General features: G+C 44.9%; 1 protein-coding gene and 2 long non-coding RNA genes across 5 annotated transcripts in view; 2 read left to right on the forward strand and 1 right to left on the reverse strand.

Moving 5' to 3' along the window:
• Positions 1–429: 429 nt before the first annotated feature.
• On the forward strand, positions 430–5817 carry LOC110342538. The gene is made up of 2 exons (XR_002384634.2): positions 430–549; positions 5055–5817. It is a non-coding gene; the product is annotated as an uncharacterized LOC110342538 (long non-coding RNA).
• A 407-nt stretch (positions 5818–6224) lies between these two features.
• On the reverse strand, positions 6225–9806 carry LOC121133456. Its single transcript, XR_005870299.1, has 2 exons — positions 9458–9806; positions 6225–8838 (listed from the first exon to the last, which is right to left on the reverse strand). It is a non-coding gene; the product is annotated as an uncharacterized LOC121133456 (long non-coding RNA).
• A 369-nt stretch (positions 9807–10175) lies between these two features.
• The window catches only part of Bmper (BMP binding endothelial regulator), a 251492-nt gene continuing 238305 nt past the window's right edge, over positions 10176–23362 (forward strand). For all 3 annotated transcript variants that reach the window (XM_040729927.1, XM_040729928.1, XM_040729929.1), the window contains exons 1-2: positions 10176–10600; positions 11567–11652. In XM_040729927.1, the coding sequence (XP_040585861.1) occupies positions 10468–10600; positions 11567–11652 (219 nt within the window). In that variant the 5' untranslated portion in view covers positions 10176–10467. The remainder of the gene's footprint in view (positions 10601–11566; positions 11653–23362) is intronic.

Consider the following 23362-nt stretch of genomic DNA (forward strand, 5'->3'; position numbering starts at 1 on the left):
TATGAAAGTGAGTGCGGGTGCCCTCGAGACCAGAGGTGTTGAATTCCCCTTGGGTCTGCCGTGACAGGCAGTTGAGATGCCAGGCATGGGTGCTGGGTGCAGAGTTAGGGTCCTCTGGAAGAGGAGCGAGCACTCTTAACCGCTGAGCTTCTCTCCGATTCGGCGAAGGAAGCCTTGGAAAGACCTGGAAGGTGCAGTTTTCGCATGCCCGGGGAAACTGCACTTTCCAGCAGATGTACCAGCTTCTTCCATCCTTGGCTCAGCAGACACAGAACGCTGGCCCCATGCTCAGGAGGTCCCGGTGCTGCCACCTACAGGACACGCGGTGCAGAGCACACCGCTCTCCTGTCGTAGGTCTCCAGGGCAGCAGCCTGCCTGTCCAGCCATGAATGCCTCACTTTGTTAAGCTTCTGTGTACTGTCCCTAGGCGTAACAATGGGGAACTAACTCATTTCTAAACATTATTTCTTAGGGGTTGGAGTACTAAGAAGCAAAGAAGTCAAAGAACACACAGCAGAAAGTGTACCTTACAGACCACCGCCGTGCTCAGTGAGTGGTGTTTTTTAATTACTGTATTTAAACTACATAAAAGATATTGATATTACTTAAAGATATTGATATTACTTCTTCACTTCAAAGCAGGTTTAAAGAGCCCCAAACACAACTTTTTAGAATCAGGTCACTCCAATTCTGATGTTGTGTCCCAACACCTGAACTGACTTAAACGAGTACCCTTCAGGTGTGAGAGAGCACTTCTCTGGAGGAGCAGTCACAGAGAGATCCCATCTGCCTGTTGAAGTGACCCACTTTAGCTTTAAAGCCCAGACACCTCAGATACAGGTATTTTTAAGCAGAGAACTTCATGCATGCATCTATGCCCTTTTGCAGAATAAGGCATTTTTAGGAACCATGTTAGAATGCGATGGGTTCTAACAAGTTTTTCTGACTCTGGGTCTGGGACTCACTTGAAACAACCTTATAGCAGCTTCTCATCCAGTGGAAGCACCCTGGGTTTCAAGGAAGTGGAAGGTCTATAGGTGACTTTTGACTTACCAAAAGAAGTTTCAGTTGTTTGCACAATTACTATGCTATTGTTTCCTAATGCATTGAGAATCAGGAAACTATATACTCCACTAGAAAAACAAACTCAAAACCAAATTACCTGTTAGAGCACTGAATTAAGGAGAGCATTTTGTTTTTTTATTCACAGGTTAGACAATAAGGTATCATCTTTATGGGACTCTGACCTACAGGAATACCAAGTTCAGAGAATAATTCAGGCAACATTAAGCCTGGTTTCCAATACTTCAGACAATATTAAGACTGTTTTCCAAACTGTAAGGGAAAGCCATGACTTATCCTAATCTAAAAAAGTATCAAAATGAACAATTCCAGTTCCTGTTTTTTTAAACCCACCCATTTGCCTCTGGGGAAAACAGGACTAGAGCAGAGGCCCAGTGACCCACTTTAAAACCAATAAGCATGTTCTTACTGCTCACAGTGCCTGGGTGGGGGTGGGGTGGGGTGGGGTGGAGTGGGAGGTTCCCATTAATGCTAACGCTTATCAGAGGCTCCTGATGCTAAAGAGAAAAGAGTGACACTTTCTCAGGTGATACAAGCCCTTGTCCCTTGCCCAGGAGGCAAGCTATTTCTAGCAGGAAAGAACAAAGTGACCTATAAATAGACTGCCATTTACTTGTTTGTTTTGTCTGGGGTCCATTTAATTGCATCTGTTAGTAGGCAAGAGCTAATGTCCAGCCATTATGTCCATCATAAGCCACTCTGGGGATGAGAAATGCAATAGAACTGGATTCTTCTCTCTGAATTGATTTTTTCCCCTCCCACATCAATTACAATATTCAGTAAAGGTGTTGGGTTCTCTCCAACTCCTTCTTATTTCCACAAATAAAATACACATATATTTATACATTTAAAAGCTTTACAAACTTCCCAAGACAATATAGTGTCTCAAAGGAGAGTAGTAGAAATTATGCAAGTCTAATGAGAGTCGAACGGAAGGATGGCCTTGCATCGGAATGCAGTACCTGCACACACACAATAGCTTTCTTGTATGTGTGGATTCGCTTACTTGAGTGGCCTCAAGATTGATTGTTCGGTTTGCCCAGAAAGAATTACATGAGTTGTGAAGATGAAGGTAGGCTCCAGGATGAGGTACAGGCTGCTGACATCTATATCCTGTGATCTGAGAAACCAGCAAGGCCAGCTTTCTCTGATCTCTTTCCTCCCTTGAAGTTCTTGTCTTAATGCCTAAGATTTCTGCACTTAGCTTCTATCATTTAAATTGGGACACTACTTATACCAGGGTCTTATTGTAATATATTGAAACAATAAATTAATCACATAATGCTATTATATAGCACCATTATTAACCTGGGTCCTATATTAGTTCTATATTAATTTTATAGACTTATGTTGCCAATGACGTCTGGCTGGCCAACAGTTGCTCAGCTCTCACCATGAAGCTGAATTCACAAAGAGTTTCTCCACAACTAAAGTTTTAAAAGCTCTGGGGAGAAGCTGTGGTCACCTTATCCTGGAGCGATGGATGTGGTCAAAGAGATGAGAGTCTATTGGCCTAGTTTGGACCACATCAGCTTCCCATTTCCTAAGCATGCAGACTGAGTGGGGAGTTTTATGATTGGCAGTCCTTGGTGGAACCACATTTTGAGTGATATTTCCCGAAGAGGATGTTTGTCTTCTGGGGGATCAGGTCCATCACAGCACTGGGCAAGCTGTCTGGTTTATTTGACTTTCAGATGGCTTGAATAATGAAAGAGTTGAGTTAGATGCTTTCTGAGGGTCCTTTCATACCCCAAAGTCTCTAGTTTTTCTTGATATATGTATGTATATGTATACACATACACACAATATTAGAAATCCATTTCAAGTTCAAGCAAGAAGAGGTGAAACCATTTTGCCTTTTGATGGGGGCCAGGCTCATAAAACAAATCAACTTGTCTTAAGCCTTTAGACCGTACAGGGAAAAAAAATGGGATAAGATGGTACATCAATGGCACACTTGAGAATTCCCCCTGGTGCTTCGAACATTAGTGACATTAGTTTCATTCAGTCAGTAATCACCACTGACCAATCCAGTTGGTACAAGCCATTATCAGTTAGATGAGGACTGATGGAATAGCTTTGACAGCTTAAGTGTTGGTGACTTGAGATTTATTCTTTTACTGACTTCTGATTGATGGTGGGACTGTTAATGAATATGGTTATTATCTTTATAATGAGAGATTACTGGAAAGCCCAGCTTGGGGAAGGAAAAGAATTCAAGTTGAAGAAGACTGCTTTTTGGCAGAGAGTATCAGGAGATAAAAACCCAGCAGGAACTGTTTTTTTGTTTTTTGTTTTTTTTAACCTTCACAGACACTTGATCTGATACCCCAGAGGGGACAGTGGTCATGTACATCACTTTTTAAGATTTCTCTAAATACATGTCTATACCACATAATCAATGAAGCCTAGAAAACCAATGGCTATGTTTTATTTTTAATAAGACTTGCTTAATTGTAAACTCTTGGTATCTATAAATATCTCCAAGGTCTCATTTGAGTACTCTATAAGTGTAGCACAGATGAACTGAAAACCAAAGGGGAAAACAATCTTTGATTAAGAAATAAAAAATGCATAACTCAGAAGCCTTCATATACATGCCAGTGAATGGATTTATCCTTAACCAAATAAATATGAATAGTAAAGTAACCACTAAAGAATACCTAATAGCAGTCAAAGCTGGACGTTACCACTGATTATTAAGGAGAGCTATGCCAACATCAGCAACTTTACATGATTATTAAGAAGTAATTCTGTAACAAATAAAAACAGCAAAGCACCCACACGTTTGCTTGTACTCTTGGATGGTGTTCTTATCTTTTGTGTTAAATCTTACTCAGATATAAAATGGCACAATTATACTATCTCTGTGGTGTGTTTTTTAAATGGATTTAATGAAGAGATACAGATGCGCACAACACACACACACACACACACACACACACACCATCATATGACTATAAAACTTTCCTTGGTATTTTCCATCTCTACTCTTTGGCTAATGATTATGTTAATTTGATGATAATGAAAGTATTTTATAAACTTTTCAATTTAAAAGTTTAAAATTTGAAATTCATGGTAATGGTGTTAAGTACATCAACCATTCCATTGCCGATCAATATTTACAATTCTTTTTATATATGTATGCACATATGTTTGTGCACAGTATGTATGTAAGTGTTCATGTCCATGTGGGTGCATGTAGAGGTTAGAGGTTGATGTCAAATGTCTTTTATCATTGTCTCATTGTTTTGAGACAAGGTCTCTTGCTGAACCTGGGACATGTCATTTCACCACAAGTACTTGTCAGCAAGTCTCCAGGAACTGCCTGGTCAACTACTCTAGAGCTGGGTTATAGATGAGTACTGCCACACCCAGTCCCTAATGTGGATGCTGAGGATGTCAGGTCCTCATGGCTTTTAACCACTCTGCCATCTCCCCAGGCCCCAAATGCCTTTCATGTTGCAAAGCTAGCAGTAAATGTATGTGTGTATGTATGATTTTAGACTTACTTGTTTTATGTATATGCCTGTTTTGCTTTTCTGTCTGTATGTACACCTTGAGCATGCCTGGTGTCCAGGGAAGTCAGAAGAGGGCATTGGATCCCCTGGAACTGGAGTAACAGATGGATGTGAGCGACCATTTGGGTGGTGGGAAGTGAACCAGGTCTTCTGTAAGAATAGCCAATGCTCTTGACCACTGAGCCATTTTTCCAGCCCTGCAAGCTAGAATTCTATACCCACTAAGGTTCTCTGTTCCTGCCACAGCCCTTGCGGCCTCCACTCTCCCTCCAATTCTATGGTTTCGCTCTTGCAGATACCTCCTGCTATTGTGAAACTGTTTTTTTTTCCCACTTAGCATAATGTCTCATGTTTGATTCATGTTGCAACACAAAACTGAATTGGGAAAAAGTTCCTGACTAACTAACAAGGAACAGAACATGACACGTATTCATTTCCCCTCTTTTTCAGGTAAGCAGAGGCCAAACTTGGATTACACCTCATGACATCAAGTGCAGACGTTCTTCTTGCCCCTGCTATATCCCCGAGGCTTCCCCCTCAGGACAGAAAAAGGTTGCTGAAGTCCCTGACTTACCATGTGTGTATTCCAGTCATTGGCAAGGAGGAAGGAAAGACGGGTGAACATGCCTTTCCTTTCACGACACTTTGTATGACTGTCTCGTTGCTTAGAAGTTACACAGGAGCAGTATGAATCGGGATGATTAGTATGACCAACAGAAAGACCGAAAATTGTGATCTTTACTGCTCATAACCAGAAGCACTGCACGAATGATGACGTCTACACTGAGGAAGAAGGGGAGAGCTGAAATTGAGAGATGGTCAGGAGGGTCAGCCTGAACTTACAACACTAGGTAGCACTCTGGTTGCCTACATAATCGTTTTGAAAGGATAGTGTTTTTCTCTCCTCTGTTGATACTCAATACAAATGAGACCTACAGTTTGTAGTTAGAGAAGCCTAGACCAACAGGAGCAAGTTGTTAGCTTGGTAGCCTGATGCCCTGGGTTTATTCTCAGGGTCTTGTCAATTCCCTACTTCCTCAAGATGGAGCTACAATTTTGGTGAATAAAGCCAGAGTCGGTTACATTAGTTTCGCAAAGTAACTTCCAGGTGGAGAGGAGAGTGAGGGACCCTTCCTCAGAGCAACTCCCTGACAGTGTATCCATACATGACTGTATTTTAAGGGTTTCAAAAAAGTGACAATTCTTCTAATAACATGGACTTTATTATGTTTGTCAAACTAGTGAATGTGTGGCCTTCAGCCTCACGGATTTAGCACATAGGCATTTTAGCGCGCAGACACTGTGTCCCAGCCCATCTTTCTACCTCATTTGTAATGAGGCTCCATTATCCTAGAGGCAAAGGCGGAGTTGAGGGTTGTGATGGGTCAGGGCCAGGTGGTGAAGGAATGGTATTTACTACAGTATTGGTTCAAACTGAAAACTAAATATAAACAGCGGTGGCTTTGTTATTTCAGGGCAACTGGTGTTTTAAAAATGACTTGGTATTAGCAGTTTTATCCCCAAGTTTTTGCTTTATAAATGGAGATGCTGTGATGGGTGCAGTCCTTAGAATTACAAGAGATGGGTAAATGGTTCTGTGCAAAAGGACCAGGCTAATGATTGAATAATTCAGTTTTAATAATGTTCTTGTCACAAGTCCCCCCACTCCAGCCTCCATCTTTAAAAAAAGAAAGTAAGTTCAAAGTCTCTTACATTTGGGAATGGCAGGAAATGCTGTTGCTATAATCTATAGGATAACTCCTGGCTTCAGTGGGCCCCAGCTACTCTGAAGGGTGATGAAACAGGAAGTCCATTAACTCATCTGGAAGGACAGCACAGTTCCTTAGCACTCTAGGCTAGTTACCTAACAACAAGTTCACGGTTGCACTGGACCTCAATCATAGCCTGTTTCATATGGTGTCATACAACCTGTGGCTTTGGGTCCTGTTCAGTTCCATTGTGCCAGCTCTGTAACTTAACTCTGTATCACATCTGGCCTTTTCCTGTAATTCCTATGACTCATAATCCAAGGCAGAGTATCTGTACTGGAAAGCACAATGCTCACAAGCCAGCGGAACTCTGCTAATGGGCTCAGCCACTATCCAGCCATAGTGCCCTGGCAAGTCACATTTCTCTCAGCTCTGCATCTTCCTACCCTTGGACCACAGGGCATCAAATGTGTCAGGCAAGCACTCCTCCCAACCTAGATCTTTTCTCTTTCAAAAGAAAGGGGGAAGGAGTCTGTTCAAATGCTCTCTGGGACCTCCAGTGCTAAAACAGAACAAGACTTGGCAGTAGCATTTTCAGTTTCATCCTAGCAAGAATCAAATAACTATCACTGAAGAGATCGAGAAGTAATTACTTGTCTGCATAATCCATGTTATCATTCCAAACCATTTCTAACATATGGAAATGATCCTCCCTGGCATTACCATGCACACTGACCAAATGTCCAGATTACTGAATGCACTTGCGAAAATAATCCCTCTTCTAAAGAAGTGTAGTCTGAGTGTTTCAAAGAAAAACCAGGCACTTAGTTCATGGTTTTCTTTCTTAGTCATCTGGAGTTGATGTCTGTGGGCCGTCTATATTTTTCTCACAGTATCTGAGTTTCTCTTATCAAATTAGGGCCTTCATAGAATAGTCCTTCATTTTTCTTAAGTGTAAAGTCAAACTTTCTCAGGATGATACTGTTCGTAACCACAACCCTCACACATTGTGGACTACCCCTAGCCCGTCAGTGTTTCCTCTCACATTCCCTTTACTTCAGGTCACTTTTGAGAAGTCTGTTTTCACTGTTATGAGGAAGGTGGTTGAGGATTTCTGAAAGTGATTTGAAACTACTAAATTGCATGTTCAGTGAATTTTTCAGCATGGATTGAAATCATAGTTTGAGAGATGTGATAACACTTAACCTTAAGACCCGCCTCCTTTTTCATCTGGCCAGGTTACATATTTATTTTATGGAGCAAGAGATGAGACTTTGTAGATCTGGGCCCAGGAGAGGCCCTGAGTTTGACCCTAGTCTTTGGGCTCCATTGCCTACTCACCCATGAACAAGTAAAGCCAAATGCCCCCACCTCACCCCCCTTCTTTTTCTCCTTTGCATTCCAGTCAAGATTATTTGGGAATGTAGATGGTACCGCCACGCCATTTTGTTTAAATATGGAAACAAAACTACAGGCCTTTCAGTGCAAGCTTTCCCCCACCTTCCTCTTGCTTCTTCGCCACCCTCTCTTTTCCCTTCCCTCTGGATCCCTTCTTGGAATACCTCAGCTTGGCTTAGATAGGGACCAGTTGGCAGCTGATAGAGGGTGCTACTCAGGAGTGACAAAGCCAATGGCTGATGAGCCTTTCTGAGGTGGCCGGTCCTTTCTGAAGCAGAGCCCATCGTGAGGGGCACACAGGAAGAGCTGGGTTCCCAAAGGCTTCTTCTGTTCACAGTCTCACTCACAGCTTCCAGGCTGGTAAAAGCTTTCTTCAGGTGGACTTCTGGCTTGTCCCTAAGGAGAAGGTCTGGCCACCCATGATAGAAATGTCAAACACATCCAGATCGCTCCTAAAATTAGTCATGCACACTGAGGTACTCAACCCGTGCCGGGGAAAGGTATCTCAGAGTGACACAGGCATGGTCTTCAGATGTCTTGCAATCATGTAGTGTACCTGTAACCAAATCTAGGGACATTTGGGGGCAAAATAGGTCTCTTAGGATCTCCATCATTCATTTTTCCTTACTTGAATCACAACAAATAAATTTATCTAGAGACACCATCCAGGGAGAATCATTCTAGATAGAGACAGTGCCTTCCAGCTGACTGCCGTTCTGTGGTCATAGCTCTGTCTTTAACTTCTTTTCCAATTAGTTCCCATGGGAAGTAAAACACACTCTCTGTTTCTGAGTCTCTGTGTCTGTCTCTTTCCTCTGTGTGTCTCTCTGTGTGTGTGTGTGTGTTTACAGCTTAACCATTCTGTAGGCTTAGGAAATCAGCAAAACATTCAACACTTTGCCTTCCAAGGCATCTTGCGGTGGTGTTATTTGGGGGAAAACAAGTAACCGCATCGCTCTTGTCTCTTTTAATTTAGATTTTACACAGAATCTGTTTTGAGAGGGAAATGGAGCATGCTAAGCTAATGACAGCTCTCCTTTCTCCCACTTCTCACGTCACAGGGATGTGGTCCTTGCTGCGTTGGGATGTTGGCCACGAAGCCCTCATTAAAAGCAGCCTCCAAATCACTGCAAAAGGAAACAAATGCGCAGGGGGTGGGTGGGTGGGGTGTGGCTAGGTAAGGGTGGTTGGTGGTGAAGCTGGAGAACTGTGTCCAAGTACTGACTTATTGTCAAAGGAGCCCTCACTAGAGCTGCCTGAAACTCTGGTCTGAGACTGAGGAAATGCTTGCTTTCTCTGGCTTCTCCAGCGGTTATTGTCTGGATCCACAAGGCGCTGCAGGAACTAGCATGCCTGTGGGCACCTGCTGGATGTCCTTCGGGTGGGAGCCTGTGGTCACAATAGGCGCCAAAGACAGCTGACCATCCGTTCCAACATGTGCCAAGCGCCCTTCACCCTCACCTGGCGTCTTCACAACGTAGTTATAAAAAATTCTTGTTTCTAGATTAGCACCCATTTTGAGTAGAGCCAGCCACTGCTTGGCGGGAGGCTGGGACTCAGCGGGGACCGTGGGCGGGATGAGGGGATCAAAGGGGACACCAGGGCCGCACAGGCTAGAAGCGCTGCAGGGTAGTGGCTGCCACCGTGCGCCCAGCTGGGAGGCCGCCGAGCAGGCGGCCCTGGCGGAGATTAGCGGCGGCGGTCCCTCCCTGGCCCGAGAGTGAATGAATGATTAGTCTAACGCACCTCCCTGTCCCGGGCAGCTCCGGCTGGGAAGGGCGGAGTCTGAGCCGCCGCTCTTCGTTTTTAAGGGAGAAAGGCGCTGGCCGCTGTGCGTGTTAGTTAGCCGACCTTTCCTGTGGCTCCAACTTCTGCCCTCCCTAGTGTCAGGCCCGCAGTGGCATAAGCACGGAGTCTGTTCTCCAAGGCCACTCGCCCCTCCGTCCCTTCAGCTTCCCGAGTCCCCTGCTTTTCCCTGAGGGAGACAAGGGGGTGTGAAAAGTTGAGGGGCTCCTCCTGTACTCGGTCCGTGACTCCTTTCGGAGCTGGGACAGCAGCGGGAGGCGCCGGGTCTTCTGCTCCGGGCGTGAGCGGGTGGTGGCATCCCGGCTGGGGGCGGCTCCTCTGCGCGGGAGGAGGCGGTGCGCCGGGCGCTGGAGACGCGCCTTCCCGGCTCCGGCTGCTCCCCGGGGCCGGTGGCCGCGGCTGGGCTGCAGGGAGGGTTAGACCGCCTGGCACGGTGTTCGCGGGAGCGACTGTCGCTCCGGCCCAGGGATCGTGGTCTCTCGTGCGACCCTGCGGGTTCCGCACAGCACCCAGTGCGTCCTTTTCTCCCGCACCGAGCAAGCGCGCTGGCAGGACATAGAGCCCGGGGACCCGGCCGGAGCTGCTCGTGCAGGAGCGAGAACCCAGCCCGGCTCCAGAGCGGCGAGCGCACTCGGCAGCGCCACCGCCGATCCCCAGCTCCCGCCGCTTCGCCACCCCTCCTCCCGGCCCTGCTCTGGCGCTGAGGGGCTGACGGCTAACCCGCTGCGAGCAACTCCCTTAGAAAAAAGCCGCCGCATTGGCCGAGGCTGGCCGCAGGACCCCTCCTCCCGGGGCGCCCCCACTCCTCCCCCGCCGCTCCGGGCGCCCGCCTCCCTCTGCCGACTGTCTCCCGGCACGCCGGCCCACAGCCCTTTTGACTGGAGCGGCGGCCGCCGAGCAGAGGCGGCGACGCGGGACCTGCAGTCGCCCGGGATTCCCTCCAGGTGACGATGCTCTGGTTCTCCGGCGTCAGGGCTCTGGCTGAGCGTCCTTGCCGACGCTCGCCTGGGATTACCTGCTGCGTCTTGCTGCTGCTCAATTGCTCCGGGGTCCCCATGTCTTTGGCTTCCTCCTTTCTGACAGGTAGGGGGCTGGGGGCGGGAGGGACCAGTCCTCCGGGACGCTGGGGTGGTTCTTGGGAGAAGCCGCACTGGCTGGCCTGGGGATGTGAGGGTGGGGAGCGCCCACCTTGCCTGTCTCTTGCGGGAGATGGGGATGCGGAGAAGCCCAGAGAAAAAGGGTGGGAAGGGTGTTGAGGTAAAGATGGGGGGGCTGAGTGACTGCTATCTTCGACGGAGTGATGATAGGCACTCTGCTATTTGAAGCTGGGAAAATTCTTGACTTACGTTGGATCTTCTTCTCAAACCTTGCTTTAATCGTAACCCCTCCTATGCAATTAAGGAAAAGACAGCGCTGTTTCCCGCACATCCTCTTTTCTCACTTCATAGGATTCCAATAAATCCACTGTGCTCGGCAGCGTTTTAAAAGCATGGCTTTCCAGACCTTGAATTTAAAGAAACGATCTTATTTTTAAAGGTTACTAATAGCAGGATATAATAATTACATGTTTTCAGGCAGGTGAGGACCTCGGCTGCTATTTTGAAGGACACGCTTTACTGACACCTGGTGCAGAAAGTAGAATATTTCTAAGAGAAAAGAGACTGCATTTCAAAAAGTGATTCCAACCCACAGCAGTAGGCAGATCTACCCGAAAGACCCGTTCTTTCGTTCACATTTAAAATCTTCCCTGATGACCAGTTTGGTGTGTGAGTCTGTGTGTAGCTCAAAAGCCTCCCTCCAGAGTACTGTCATTATTAAATATGTGCTCAAACCAACCCAAAACAGAGAACCGATCTACGTACTGTGGTGGCTTAGGAAAACAAAAACGTGTTAAGCCAAACTATTTTAAATAGATTTGGGGAGACCTGTTTGTGGTAAGCTTGATAGTGTAAAGCAAAACATTTCAGATTACTGGCATTAAAAGGTAAGATTTTACAGTAACTCCGTTAAGCAATATTTAGATTTAAAATATTTCCATTTTCATTTCAGGGTCTGTCGCAAAGTGTGAAAATGAAGGGGAAGTCCTCCAAATCCCATTTATCACCGACAACCCTTGCATTATGTGTGTGTGCTTGGTAAGTGTACAGGTCAGGTGAAGCGAACCTAACTGCTGTCAAGTCTACATCTGTTAACCATGACTGAATAAGTGTCTCAAAATTGGTTTTGACCATTACCACAGTGCACAGAGCTTATGCACTGAATCCAGTTGAATTTCCTAGTTTTATGGATTTTGGTAATTTCTGCCTCATCAGGCTGAGAGTTCTTATCTTTGACATCACTTTTGTACAAGCAAAAGCCAGGAGGGATTTTGCACAGCATTGTTTCAGGAAAGCTATGGTTTAGAATGCCTGCTACTACAATGAAGTTATAGATATCGCTACCATTCAACTTTCTGCACTGGTCCTATCCGGTGAGCTCAGCAGGGAAATGCTGAGATAGCATTTAAATACAGTGGTCAAGGATAAGATATGCGAGCAGGGAAAAAGGTGACTGCCATAGAGGACAAATGTAGGACAAGATCTAATCTTGGTTGATGTCTCGCATTTCCTGGCTTGCTGGCTTATGCTCTGTAGTACAGGCTGCTTTTCTGATTTGGAAGCACAGGTCAGGAGGAAGGATCTCCTCCTAACTGAGAGTGACACTTGGCTGTCAAATGCTCAGTTAGTACTGGCAGTGGCTAGTAGATTCAAACAGATCATTTGTTTCAAGTTATTTTAGCTTTTAAACTACTGATAATTCTGATAAATAGCTGGCTGAAGGAGATTAAACTATACTAAAAAGACTTTTTGAGAGACATGCAGATCTACAAAGAGCAACATTCTTGCTTAGGAGTGTTTTACATGACATTTACTTTTGGCAAAACTTAGTTAAAATGACACATCATGAAATCCTGTTGGAAATACCTTAAGGCATTTAAGAGCAGATCCCTACAGGGATGTTTAGATAATAGCTTGTTATCCCAATCAGCCGCATGGGACTAGAGTATCTAACTCTGCTCAGACAAAAGCCATGCTATCTATGTCTTAAAGGACCCAGATTCCTTTGTGACAAGAGATGAGGTCAATGTTAGGAAATGATAAATGAGTTTGTGCTTGCATCAAATAATCATCACGCTCTGGAGTAAAGGAGTCATAGAAACAAGTGAACGTGTGTTTCATTGGTTGAGACAATGAGCATCACAGCCTAATGAAAGGTGCTTTTTCTGTGAACGAGCTGCTGTGTTAACCATCTTCACTAAAGAATGTGTTGAAAAAAATTCTAAGTTTAAAATTTGGCTTGGTTATAGGTTTACAAGTGTGGCATGTGAACATGGTGTCCCCCTGTCATTTATTTGTATAATGTGAATAAATGATTTTACTTTATTCTCAACATTTTAGCAGAGATTATCCTAAGTGATATTTCAAAATGCTGAGAGCTCTATCTGTGAACTTATTACTTTTCTCTTTGGTGATATTACTATTTGTGAAGTTTAAACATGCATTTTGATTTTGCAAACTACTACCAAGTAATGTTATTAAACATTCCCCACAAGGCGGTTTCCTTTCCTAGTATCCTTTTCCCCATGATGGATAGTTCCTTTCTTTCCATGTAGAGACCTAGTAATATGAAAATTGATATCGTATTTGTTCTGTGCTTTGTAAAGGTATCAGCTAAGTTCTTAAGGACAGAAAGAACATGTAGAGGACAAGCCACACTCTTTTTTGGGGGGGATGCTGGCAGTATCATTGTTCCTTCAAACTCCTTCCTTAGCTGCTATAGCAGTGATATCTGACCATGACCTTGGCAGGGATGTAGAAGGATGAGCCCAAGTTCTCAGTGTCATTGTTTCTCACACATCTGTGACGGCTTAGTCAAACTGAGGAAGAGTAGGTGGTAAACATTTCTATCTACTCTTGTACATTTCTAGGGGATCTGCTACACCCATGGATTTCTTGCTGGATGGGTCAGGAGGCTGCTTGAGATTTTTATACATTGGTTGGAAAAGAGATATATTTAATAAATTGATAGTATTGGCAAGCAAACATTTCCAAAACCTTATTTATTTGTCCAGGCAGCTTTTGAGACTTGCATTATTTAACTTGATCCCCGTAAAAATCCTTTGAGATGTTCCTGCTCTTCTTGGGGCTAAGCCTTAGGAAATTGAGTAGCTTGTGGAGGTCACACTCTATGTGCACAGTATTTAGTGTTTTATTTATCAGAGTTACTGAGCTGATGCTCAGAGTTATGGCTGTCTCTGAAGCATACACTCATAAGTAGGAGAAATGGGCTGGTGGTTAAGCTACCAAATGAGAAGATGGAGAAGGGAGAAAGCCCGTTGAACTGTCTTTACCTTCAGGCCTTCCTTCAATGATTTTGTTTTGTTCCTTCGAGCCAGCCAGAGCTTAGGTAGTTAGCAGTTGTTAGTCACACTGCACAAAAGGAAAAAAAAATCTCTTTACGATTTCAGCTGACCTTCAGGGAGGTTTGGTCCTGGGTGAGGTTTACTTAGGAATATTGGAAGATATGTGATAGTTTAACTCAATTTTGGATTAGGGACATAGGAATATTTAGTTTGGGTTGGTCCAGCTTTTTTGGAATAAAGTAGTTAGGGTTGGGTGCAAGCTTGTATCTTGTTTCATAACATGTATGAAAAGAGCAAACCTTCAATATATGCTTTAAAAAGATGAAAGGACTTACAGTTGGGGGAAGTCGGTGGCACAGAGTCCTAAGTGTAATTACAGTGTCAGAAAATCCTGAAAAACCCCAAAGAATCCACTCAGCCTGATTTAACTGTTAAGGTTTGGAGTAGTTCGGGGATAGAATGAACACATTTCTGTGGCCACTCAGGGGACGAGGATGACAGTGAGTGCAGTGGACTTGGTGAGCAGGAGCGGACAGTCTAGAACAGTTCCACCCTCACTTATCAGTTGCAGAGGCCGGAGCTCCTGGCCACACCATGGAGTGGTCCAGGAATAATCTGTTCACTACATGTCTGCAGAACTCTTTTATAAATGGGTGGGCGCTGAGTCTTCAGTTCCTGAATTCCAGGGCAGAGGTGGGGAGTAGAGCCCTGTTCTGGGGATCCAGGTAGGCAGTGTGTCCTAGCAGGGTCCCAGCACCTTACAGTCTTTAATGGGACCGAGGGACCTCATACTGTTTTGTTTCGCAATCCGTCCCCCCCCACCAGATAGAGTTAGTTTTCCAATAACACCAGGAACACACATGGGTGTCTGTCCCAAAGCCCTGCTGTTGGGGGCCAGTCATACTCAGGTACATGACCCTGGTGCAGCTCTCTGCCCCACGGCCACCCCCAAACCCTCCAGGCACAGGAGGAGGGGTGTTGGTGCTGCTGGGTCTTTTCCCACCTCACTGCAGCTGAGGAAGTCGTGGGAGCCAGTGAGTTCCGCCCAGGACTAGAAACCTGAGATAACTTTGGAGTCTGGGACACTGAAAACCAGAAGTCAGAGCTTAGTTTGGCGTACATTTTGTTCAGCAAAAAACATTATTCCTGAGGTTGAAATTTCCTCTTTTAAATCCAGAGGTGCAATGCAGAAATGGGCTCTTGCTCATAAAAAGCCATTCGAACTCCCCGTTACAAGAAGCAGGCCCCACCTATCTTGGAGCTGACTGAGCAGCTTAACAGAGCCGACCTTGTCTGCTTGTCTTCTACTTTCGTAATCACAAAAATCCTCCATCGCTCAAGGAGCAGCTCTAGCATCTCTGAGTCTCAACTGTCTCTGCCTCTCTAGGTTTTCAGCCCAGAAAATCCTTATCTTTTCCATGGTTCACAGTCTAAGTGCCTGGAGTACGGCAGAGGCCATCAGAGCTGGGCTGCTACAGGGTTTGGGTCCCGTGCGAGCCATGCACTGGGAAAGTGAAGTAGCCTCTGGAGTCAAGGACATTTGGCTTGCAATGTGTGCATGTAGACACGTGCCCCCTTCTCAAAAATGTCACATGTCGTTTCAGAAGTGATCCAGTCTATTGATTTGTATTTATTTTTGCTTTTTTTTTTAAGGTAATGTTGGCTGAATGCCTTTCAATAGAACCATTTTTGAGGAAAGGGTATTCAAACAGTTGTGCTGGAAAATTCACAGATGCCAGCTCTGAGACAGTTACACCTCCACAGTTTTCTAGGCTCAGAGGAGCAGAGCAAACCCGAGGCCACACAGGCCCTGAGGAGGAACTGGGATGTGAAATCAGTTTACTGTCCACATCAGCAGTCTCCTTCTGCTGGCTGATCACCCCTGAGAGCTTTCAGAGAGGCCCCTCCACCCAGCCAGCTCAGGGTTCCTTGTGGGAGGAGTCAGAATGGAATTTTGAAGGCTATAGTTTCCCAGAGGTCCTGAGTTCAATTCCTGGCAACCACACGGTGGCCCACAGAATGGAATTTGAGCTGATAGCACAAACCTGTCTTGGAATTTGGAGAACCTTTCAGGGATAGAGGCAACATTTGTTTGGCATCCTGTCATTTTGGGGAAGGGGTTTAGTTTAGGAATTCAAGAAGCCTGGTTTCACATCTAAAGAGTGGTGAAGGTGGATAGTTATGTCCTCTCCCTAAGCCTGGTTCTTTACATGGAAAGTAGGATAGATATCAATGTCTAGCCTGTGGGGTTGCCACGAGAATTCAGTGGTGTGAACACCACTTAGACTGTAGGCTTAGGCTGCAGAAAGTCCCCTGAGATGATCTTTTCTTCTTCTTCTTCTTTTTTTTTTTTGCTGCTATTACTATGTTGGTGTTACTCTTTAAATTATTATTTCCTCAGATGAAATGGTCTGGAGGTTTGTCAGGACAGAATAAAAAGAAATGATGGAGAAGAGGCCTAGGGGTGATATCACATCTACCCTTCTCTGTGAACCAACTCGATTACATCAGGAAAGCTTAGAGAGGTTTATGTGCCTCCTACTTGAGCTGGCTGGTCATGGCTGCTCCTTGTTGGTCCAGTGTTCTGGGGGCCCTGGTGTGAGCTTTCCCCTTGCTCTTTATTAAACATTAAGAAAAACTTTCCATCGGAGTGGGCCTCCTTTCTTGTAGGGTATTTACATCTCCCTGCCTGTGGGGTCACCTCCACTTGTACTTTCATTGGCAGATAGGGTTGAGCTGTGGTGCTCAAACTTCTGGAAAAACTGCCTAGTGGTCTGGCATCATGGGGATTTTCCTGGCCCGCTTTGTGGAAGTCTCGACCCAGCTCCAGACCCAAGTGCTGCTCACTTACTCATTGCTCCGCTTCCCCAGCCCCAGGCCCTCAAATGCAGTCCTGCGTTCACCTTGTGCATCAAAGCTAGCCCATGTTTCAGGTCAAGAGAATAATGCTGAGCGTGCCTCAGACTACACTGAGTGCGGCTGAGAGAATAGAAGACAGCAGGGAGCCAGGCAGCCAGGGGCCAGGAAAAAACAAAACCAGTTAATAAACGTGTGTCCGCTGGGTAAGCAGAGGGTGTCGGCTTTTCACACAGTCTTTGTGGCCCTCTGAGTGGTGGGTGGTATACAGAAGCCTTTGGGAGGAGAGCTAGTCTGTAGCGGCTGCGTGTGGAAACCAGGTGTGCTCAGTGGACTTAGCGCAGATCATCAAGTGACCTGGGTGTGTGTTTGGAGACCTGTTGAATCCTAGTTCTAATTTTATAGAGCATTGCTCAAGGCGTTAGGAGGAGCAGGCTATAAATTCAGTCACACGGTACTTTTTTCATTCTATAGCTTTCTCTACTTCTATTTTGTTTCATTAGTTCCAGACTGACCCATGTTCAAGTCATTGTGCTGCTTGGATGCCTTAAGTAGACCAAGCCCAGTTGGGACAGATTTTTACCCACAGTCTTGTGGGGCAGAGGCATAGATGCATAAAAAGGGTTTATAAGCTGGACCTGTTCCGTTAAGCCTATGATTCCAACTGCATGGGAGGCTGAGGTAGGAGGATCATAAGTTTAAAGTTAACATGGATGACTTAGTGACAGGAGACTTCAAAATGAAAAACATTTTTTAAGGGTTTGGAGTATATAGGTCAGTGGTAGAGTGCATGCCTAGGATGGGTTCTAAGTTCAATATCTGGTACAATAAAATCATAAACAGAAAACAATAAAAACATAAAGAGGGCACAACAAAACCAAAAAGGTTTACAAGAATGACAGAAAGCTTCACGACAGACTCCAAATCATTTAGGTTATGGATAAAATTGCACTACAGTGAGACCATGGAGGAGGCTTGGTAATGTGATCTAGGCGAAGCATTGCAGGGGAAAGAGAGTGTGCGCCTGGGTTGTGTGAAGAGCTCGCCTAAGGCTCCTGAGGCTCTGATGGAACAGGAGGTAAGAGCTCTAAAGGAACCAGCCTGGGAGCTCTCAAATGACATAATAAGGAAAAAAAGTCCCTTGCATGTTATTGGGGTCAGAAGGGGCCATTTAGCATTCTTGAGAGCCACATGAGACAATAAGATGTGTTATTTAAATGCCTGTATGAGCTCTGGGCCGGAGTTTGGAAAACAGACTGCAGGCCTGTGGTGTGGTCAGGCGGCAGCAAGCGTCCCGCAGCACGGTGTGCGGTGGGGATGGGAAGAAGGTGTGGCGGTAAGTCAGTGTTGGGAGAATACTACAAACAGCGCCCTGGAAAGCAGCAGCTATGATGTGAGGTGAGGTGAGTGGCATGGAGGCTGTTGGTGTTGCAGCCACTTGCTCAGCATTTGGCACTGCTGCTAGGACGAAAGATGGTTTTCTCTCAGAACACCCCCTTGAAATCTTTGTGGGGGGGCGCCTGTCTCCCGTTACACTTACAGAGATGCAGTTCTCTGCTTTGCTGCCTTACTCATTGAGCAAACTGTTTACCATAGCAATGTACGTGAGTACAGGTGTCACTGAAGTCCAGTTGAATCCCTTGAAGCTGGAAGATCAGCCAGTTGTGAGCCATCATGTATGTGCTGGGAATTGAACTCTGGTCCTCTGGAAGAGCAGAAAACACTACTGAGCCATCTCTCCAGCCAAGTTTCACTGACTTGCTAAGACATTGGCAACTGTCTACTGGAAAGAGGTATTTGGAAAATGCCCTGCAGGTTCTGAGAAGTGAGTCTTGATCTGCAGAGAGATCAGGACGGGGTGACTGTCTTTAGAAATAAACATTGGGGACACATGCTTGGGATTTGAATGGAGATTTTAAAGCCTGAGTCTGAAATGTTAGCCAGGAGGACATCGTGGCAGATACGTAAGGGGATCCCAGTGAAACAGACTATAGTTTTGGAGGCAGGAAGAGAAGGTGGAAGGCAGGGGACAAGGCCTTTGAGTTTGAGAAGACAAACCAGTGCAGTGAAATACTGAAGAAAATTATACTGATAATTTATGGAAAATTACAAAGTGGGAGCTTTCTCATCATGACTCTGAACTGTCTGCAGCAAGGAATGGGCCTCAGCTGCCTGAGAACTGCTGTGCATTTGCTCATGAGGTTGAATTGATCATACACGGGGCTGGCTCGGAACCCTGCTGTCAATGATCCAACGCTAAGATTGCCATAGGGATTTTGAAAAATTAATGCAAAGATCACAAAGTTTCCCAACTTTGATTTTAAAAGATCTTACCAAAAGTGAATACATAAATACCACATGAAAATTTAAAAGGTACCAAAACAAAACTAATTTCATGGGCAGAAGTAATATACCTTTTCAGCATGGTTTTGGAATGTTTTTATGGTTAAATGCAGAATGGATCAGGCCACACGGAGGCATATTTCTTTTCTTAGGAATAAGAACAACAATATTAAAACAGTATGAGTAATATTAAAATGAACTATTATAAACATTTGAAGTTTGCTCTATTAAACTGTTAATGGTGTTTTTAAAATATTATATGATTTTATGTCTTAAAATCTAAGTCTTCAAGTAAAGATACCTTCGTTTCTCACAAAAAGTTTAATGTTCATTTTTTGCCAGCGATATGCAGTATTGGAGGGTGATTTTGTGTCTGAGGGTGTGGACTCAAGTTTTACCCAGGCCTGTTAGTAGTTATCTGTCACTTCCCATATCTCTGAGCTTTAGTTGTGGCTCCTAGTAAATTCACCTCGTCTGTGGCATCTCATTCCAGTTGGTGGCAGTGGATATCTGCTGAGGTGATGCATGGTTAAATGAGATGATGTCTGTGAAAGCCCTGTGTAAACAGTGTCAAGGGGATTCTTTCTTTAAAAAAGTGAAGTCTCCAGGATGCCTTGGATGCTTATGTCCCTTATATAAAGTTGGAGAGCGTCTGCCTGTAATGCAAGCACAGTCTCCTGTATGCTTATGATTATATCTAGATTACTTATACCCCTTAGATGTGGAGGGTCAACTGTATTATGCCATAAACCATATTTGAGCTCAACATTTCTTAAGTGCATGCCTTAGGAATCACAGTATACTTCTAGACTCTAGCCCATAATGTTGGAGTGGCTTTAGGTACGTTGTGGAATATTTCTGTATCTTGACAACCTCCTCTGTGTGGTGATGGTCTTTCACACCAGAGTGTGAGTTAAAATAAGGAAACCTGTTCTGGACTGTGGGCAAGGCTTCCATCTGGAAGTGCGTGGAATCACTGTCTGGGATCCTCCTAAGAAGGGCTTGGAACGCTAATACAATTGATTGTCAATGCCTGTGAAATGTGTTCCCTCTGAATTTGCTCAGGGTGGACATTGAGTCTGAGGAAAGGTAACTTTGGTCCTTTTTGTACACAGACAGAAAGCCCCAGCATATTTGGTGCTTGGCAAGGTGGTTTCTCATCCCGAAGCATTCACTTGCTTCATCTGTGTCTAGCTTTGGACAACTAGTGCGTGTGGTGTATTGAGTGAGACCTAGTTCTTTGGTGGTATTTGCCACTGCATCAGGAAGAAGCAGAGGAGGCTCAAAGTAAAATTGAGCACTGAGCAGGCCTTGGAGAGAATATGATATGGTCCAGTTGGCTGTGTACCCTGGTAGCATAGGGTCTTGTCCTACACAGATCTCAGACCAGATGGACTTGGCTGACTTTGAGCATGTAGACCCAGCACACACATGCTGCTCTGGCCTTGTTCTCCCTCTGAGAGCACACTCTTGTTTTTCTTCCATGGTGTGTGTTGCCTGTATGCAGAACTTGGGTGGATTCCTGCCTTAAGGGATGGGGTTCTGAAGTGTAAGAACTTGTCATGATCTTTCCAACTGCCCTGTAGCGTCATTGAGAAGTCCACGGCCTTGAGACTTGAGTGGGAGTAGTGCTGGAGTTTCCTGTTTATAGTTTACATTAACACTTGGGATGGCTCTCCCCAGAATGGAACTCCACGTTCCAAAACATGACTCCCAGAAAGTTTGTCACAAAAGGTCACCCTCCTCTACTAACAACATCCTAAATAATCATTAGAACAACACATTTCCCCCTTTGAAAAGCAAATGTAGTTGCGTTTGAAAATATAGACTCTCCTAGACATTAAGAGCTGTTTGCATTGTGATGAAAGGAATGGTCCCTCTTGTCGGAATGTCCTGCTGTCGAGAGCAGAGTGGTTGATGACAAGGCAGGAGCCGCAGGACAGGGAGTTTCTCCCACTTCCAAAAGTCACAGTGAAAAATGCCCCCAGTCCTGTGGCTGGCCCTCAGAGCCTGGTCACCTCCAGCCCCATCAGTGAAGCTAACTTTGAAATCTTGACACAAGCCTTGGTGTTTATATTAGCTTTTGGATGTCAGTTCCCTTGGCTTCTGGAAGCTGACTATGTTGAAAATTATGTTTTTATTTGAAGGACAAAGGCCTTATTGTATGTACATGTCCTGTAGTGTAATGAGCTGTTAAGTTTTTTTTTTTTTGAACGTTAGGTCTTTGAAATAGGAAGTTCACAGATCTGTAAAGCAAATGGCAATTTTAAAGTTTCATGTAGGTAAGGTAATAAGAGAAAATGAAAGGGTGTAAGAGTGTCACCTTTACAGACCACAGTATGTCCCTCAGATGCATTGCTTTGATGGAATTGCCATGAAATGCCTCGGAGGGGACCTGCAACATGAGTGATGTTACCCTGGGGCTACTTCAATGAGGAGATTAGTACTGGAACTCAGCACTATTGTGAGCATCACATCCTAACCTACAGGAACTCAGCACTATTGTGAACATCATGTTCTAACCTACAGGAGCTCAGTACTGTTGTGAACATCACTTTCTATTCTATACAAACACTCATTTCCAAAAAAGCTCTTGTATTCTTGGTCATATAATAGGTAGATTTGGCTAGGTGGTTTTTTGTGGCTGCTTGTGTTATAAGCACAGATTAGGCATTGTAGTTAGATTCAGTGGTCATCACTTGGCCTCTCTGATCCAGCTGCTGGCCTTTGGGTGCTGTGGGTCACCACAGGAAGTCTGCTTGCAGGAGAAACCCCCTTGGCCATGGAAAGGAACCACGCAAGCCATAAGACCTAAGCTGCTCTTCCATTTCTTTGGCCCTCAATGAGAGGGTCACTAGCATCTTTCTTAAACTATTTTTTAAAAAGCATTTGAAGCCTGTCTTTTGGGCTTCCTCTGGGGTTTAATCCGTGAATTACAGAATTCATTACAACTTCATAATACCCTTCCTGACATCTTCATCCTTCTCCATGTTTATTTTTAAGGACTTTAATAAAAAATACTGGGACATTTGCTTCCTATTTTATTTTCCAATCTAGCTACCATTTGCACCAAGATATGAAAGTCAGTCTCTCTTGACTTAGGATGGAGATCAGCATCACTTCAGCAACCTGGATGGGGCTCAGAGCTTCTGCCTCTGCTTAGTCCACTGCCTGGTACCTCCCTGTATTTCCCTAGAGCAGCGGTTCTCAGCCTTCCTAATGCTGTGACCCTTTAGTACAGTTCCTCATGTTGTAGTGACCCCCCAACCACAAAATTATTTGGTTGCTATTTCATAACTCTAATTTTCCTACTGCAGTATTTGGCATGGAAGATATCTGATATGCGGCCCCTAAGGGGGATGTGACCCACAAGCTTCCTAGCACAGCCCATTCAGTCTCTCCTGCTTTCTGTATTCATAGTGCAAAAGCAGAAGCACGGAGACATTCATGAAAGCAGTGTATTGTGGTCTCAAGGGACACTGCTTTTATGAATGAGGAGACATGAAAGATGAAGCAGACATCCTCCCACTTGGGAGCTGCTGTATCACAAGAGTTGGGATCTGCCAAGGGCCGTGTTTATGTCCTTGTGGGGAACTGGGCCTCTTGGGTTTGAGTTGTGGCTATTTCCTGTTTCCAGGTCTATGTGAAATGATGATTCTGGTACTGAGTGGGAGCCCCGTTAGCACATGGGTGTGTTCTAGTGTGGGTTCATGGTGAGAACTCAGGTGGGAAGCTAATCTATGGGAGAGCTGGCTGGCAGGAAATGGCTTGCCCTCTCTGTGTGTTTCCTTGGTCTTGAGCTGCTCCAGGAAGTACAGTGTCTTTCCTCTGCTGGGAAGTTGTGTATCTCATGGACGAACTGTATGCACCAGGAAGCAGTTGGCTTCCTTTTCCTTCTTGGGCGCAGGAAAATATTAGGGATTTATTAAAAAACAGTGGCATCTCCCTATTTTATACTGAGCACGAGCAAAGGCATGTTAAGAAAATTTGTATTTAGGTACTCATTTGTTTGGTCTAGACATCCAGAGCTCCCAAGTCTTGCTGTTATGAGATTTTTGGGATTTGTCTCATATTGCCTGATACAAACAGCAGTTTCATGTGATTCAACGTAATATACATTTTGAAGATCTTTTAATGTTGGGAAAAATAATTTATTTTTATTCTTTTAATCCTGCATGTATGAGGGAAGAGTGCATGTGTCTTCACAAGCCAGAAGACTCTGATGCCACTGGAGCTGGAGTTAC

Source organism: Mesocricetus auratus, unplaced genomic scaffold (assembly GCF_017639785.1).
Source record: "Mesocricetus auratus isolate SY011 unplaced genomic scaffold, BCM_Maur_2.0 Super-Scaffold_100022, whole genome shotgun sequence".
In the NCBI taxonomy this organism is placed as follows: Eukaryota; Metazoa; Chordata; class Mammalia; order Rodentia; family Cricetidae; genus Mesocricetus; species Mesocricetus auratus.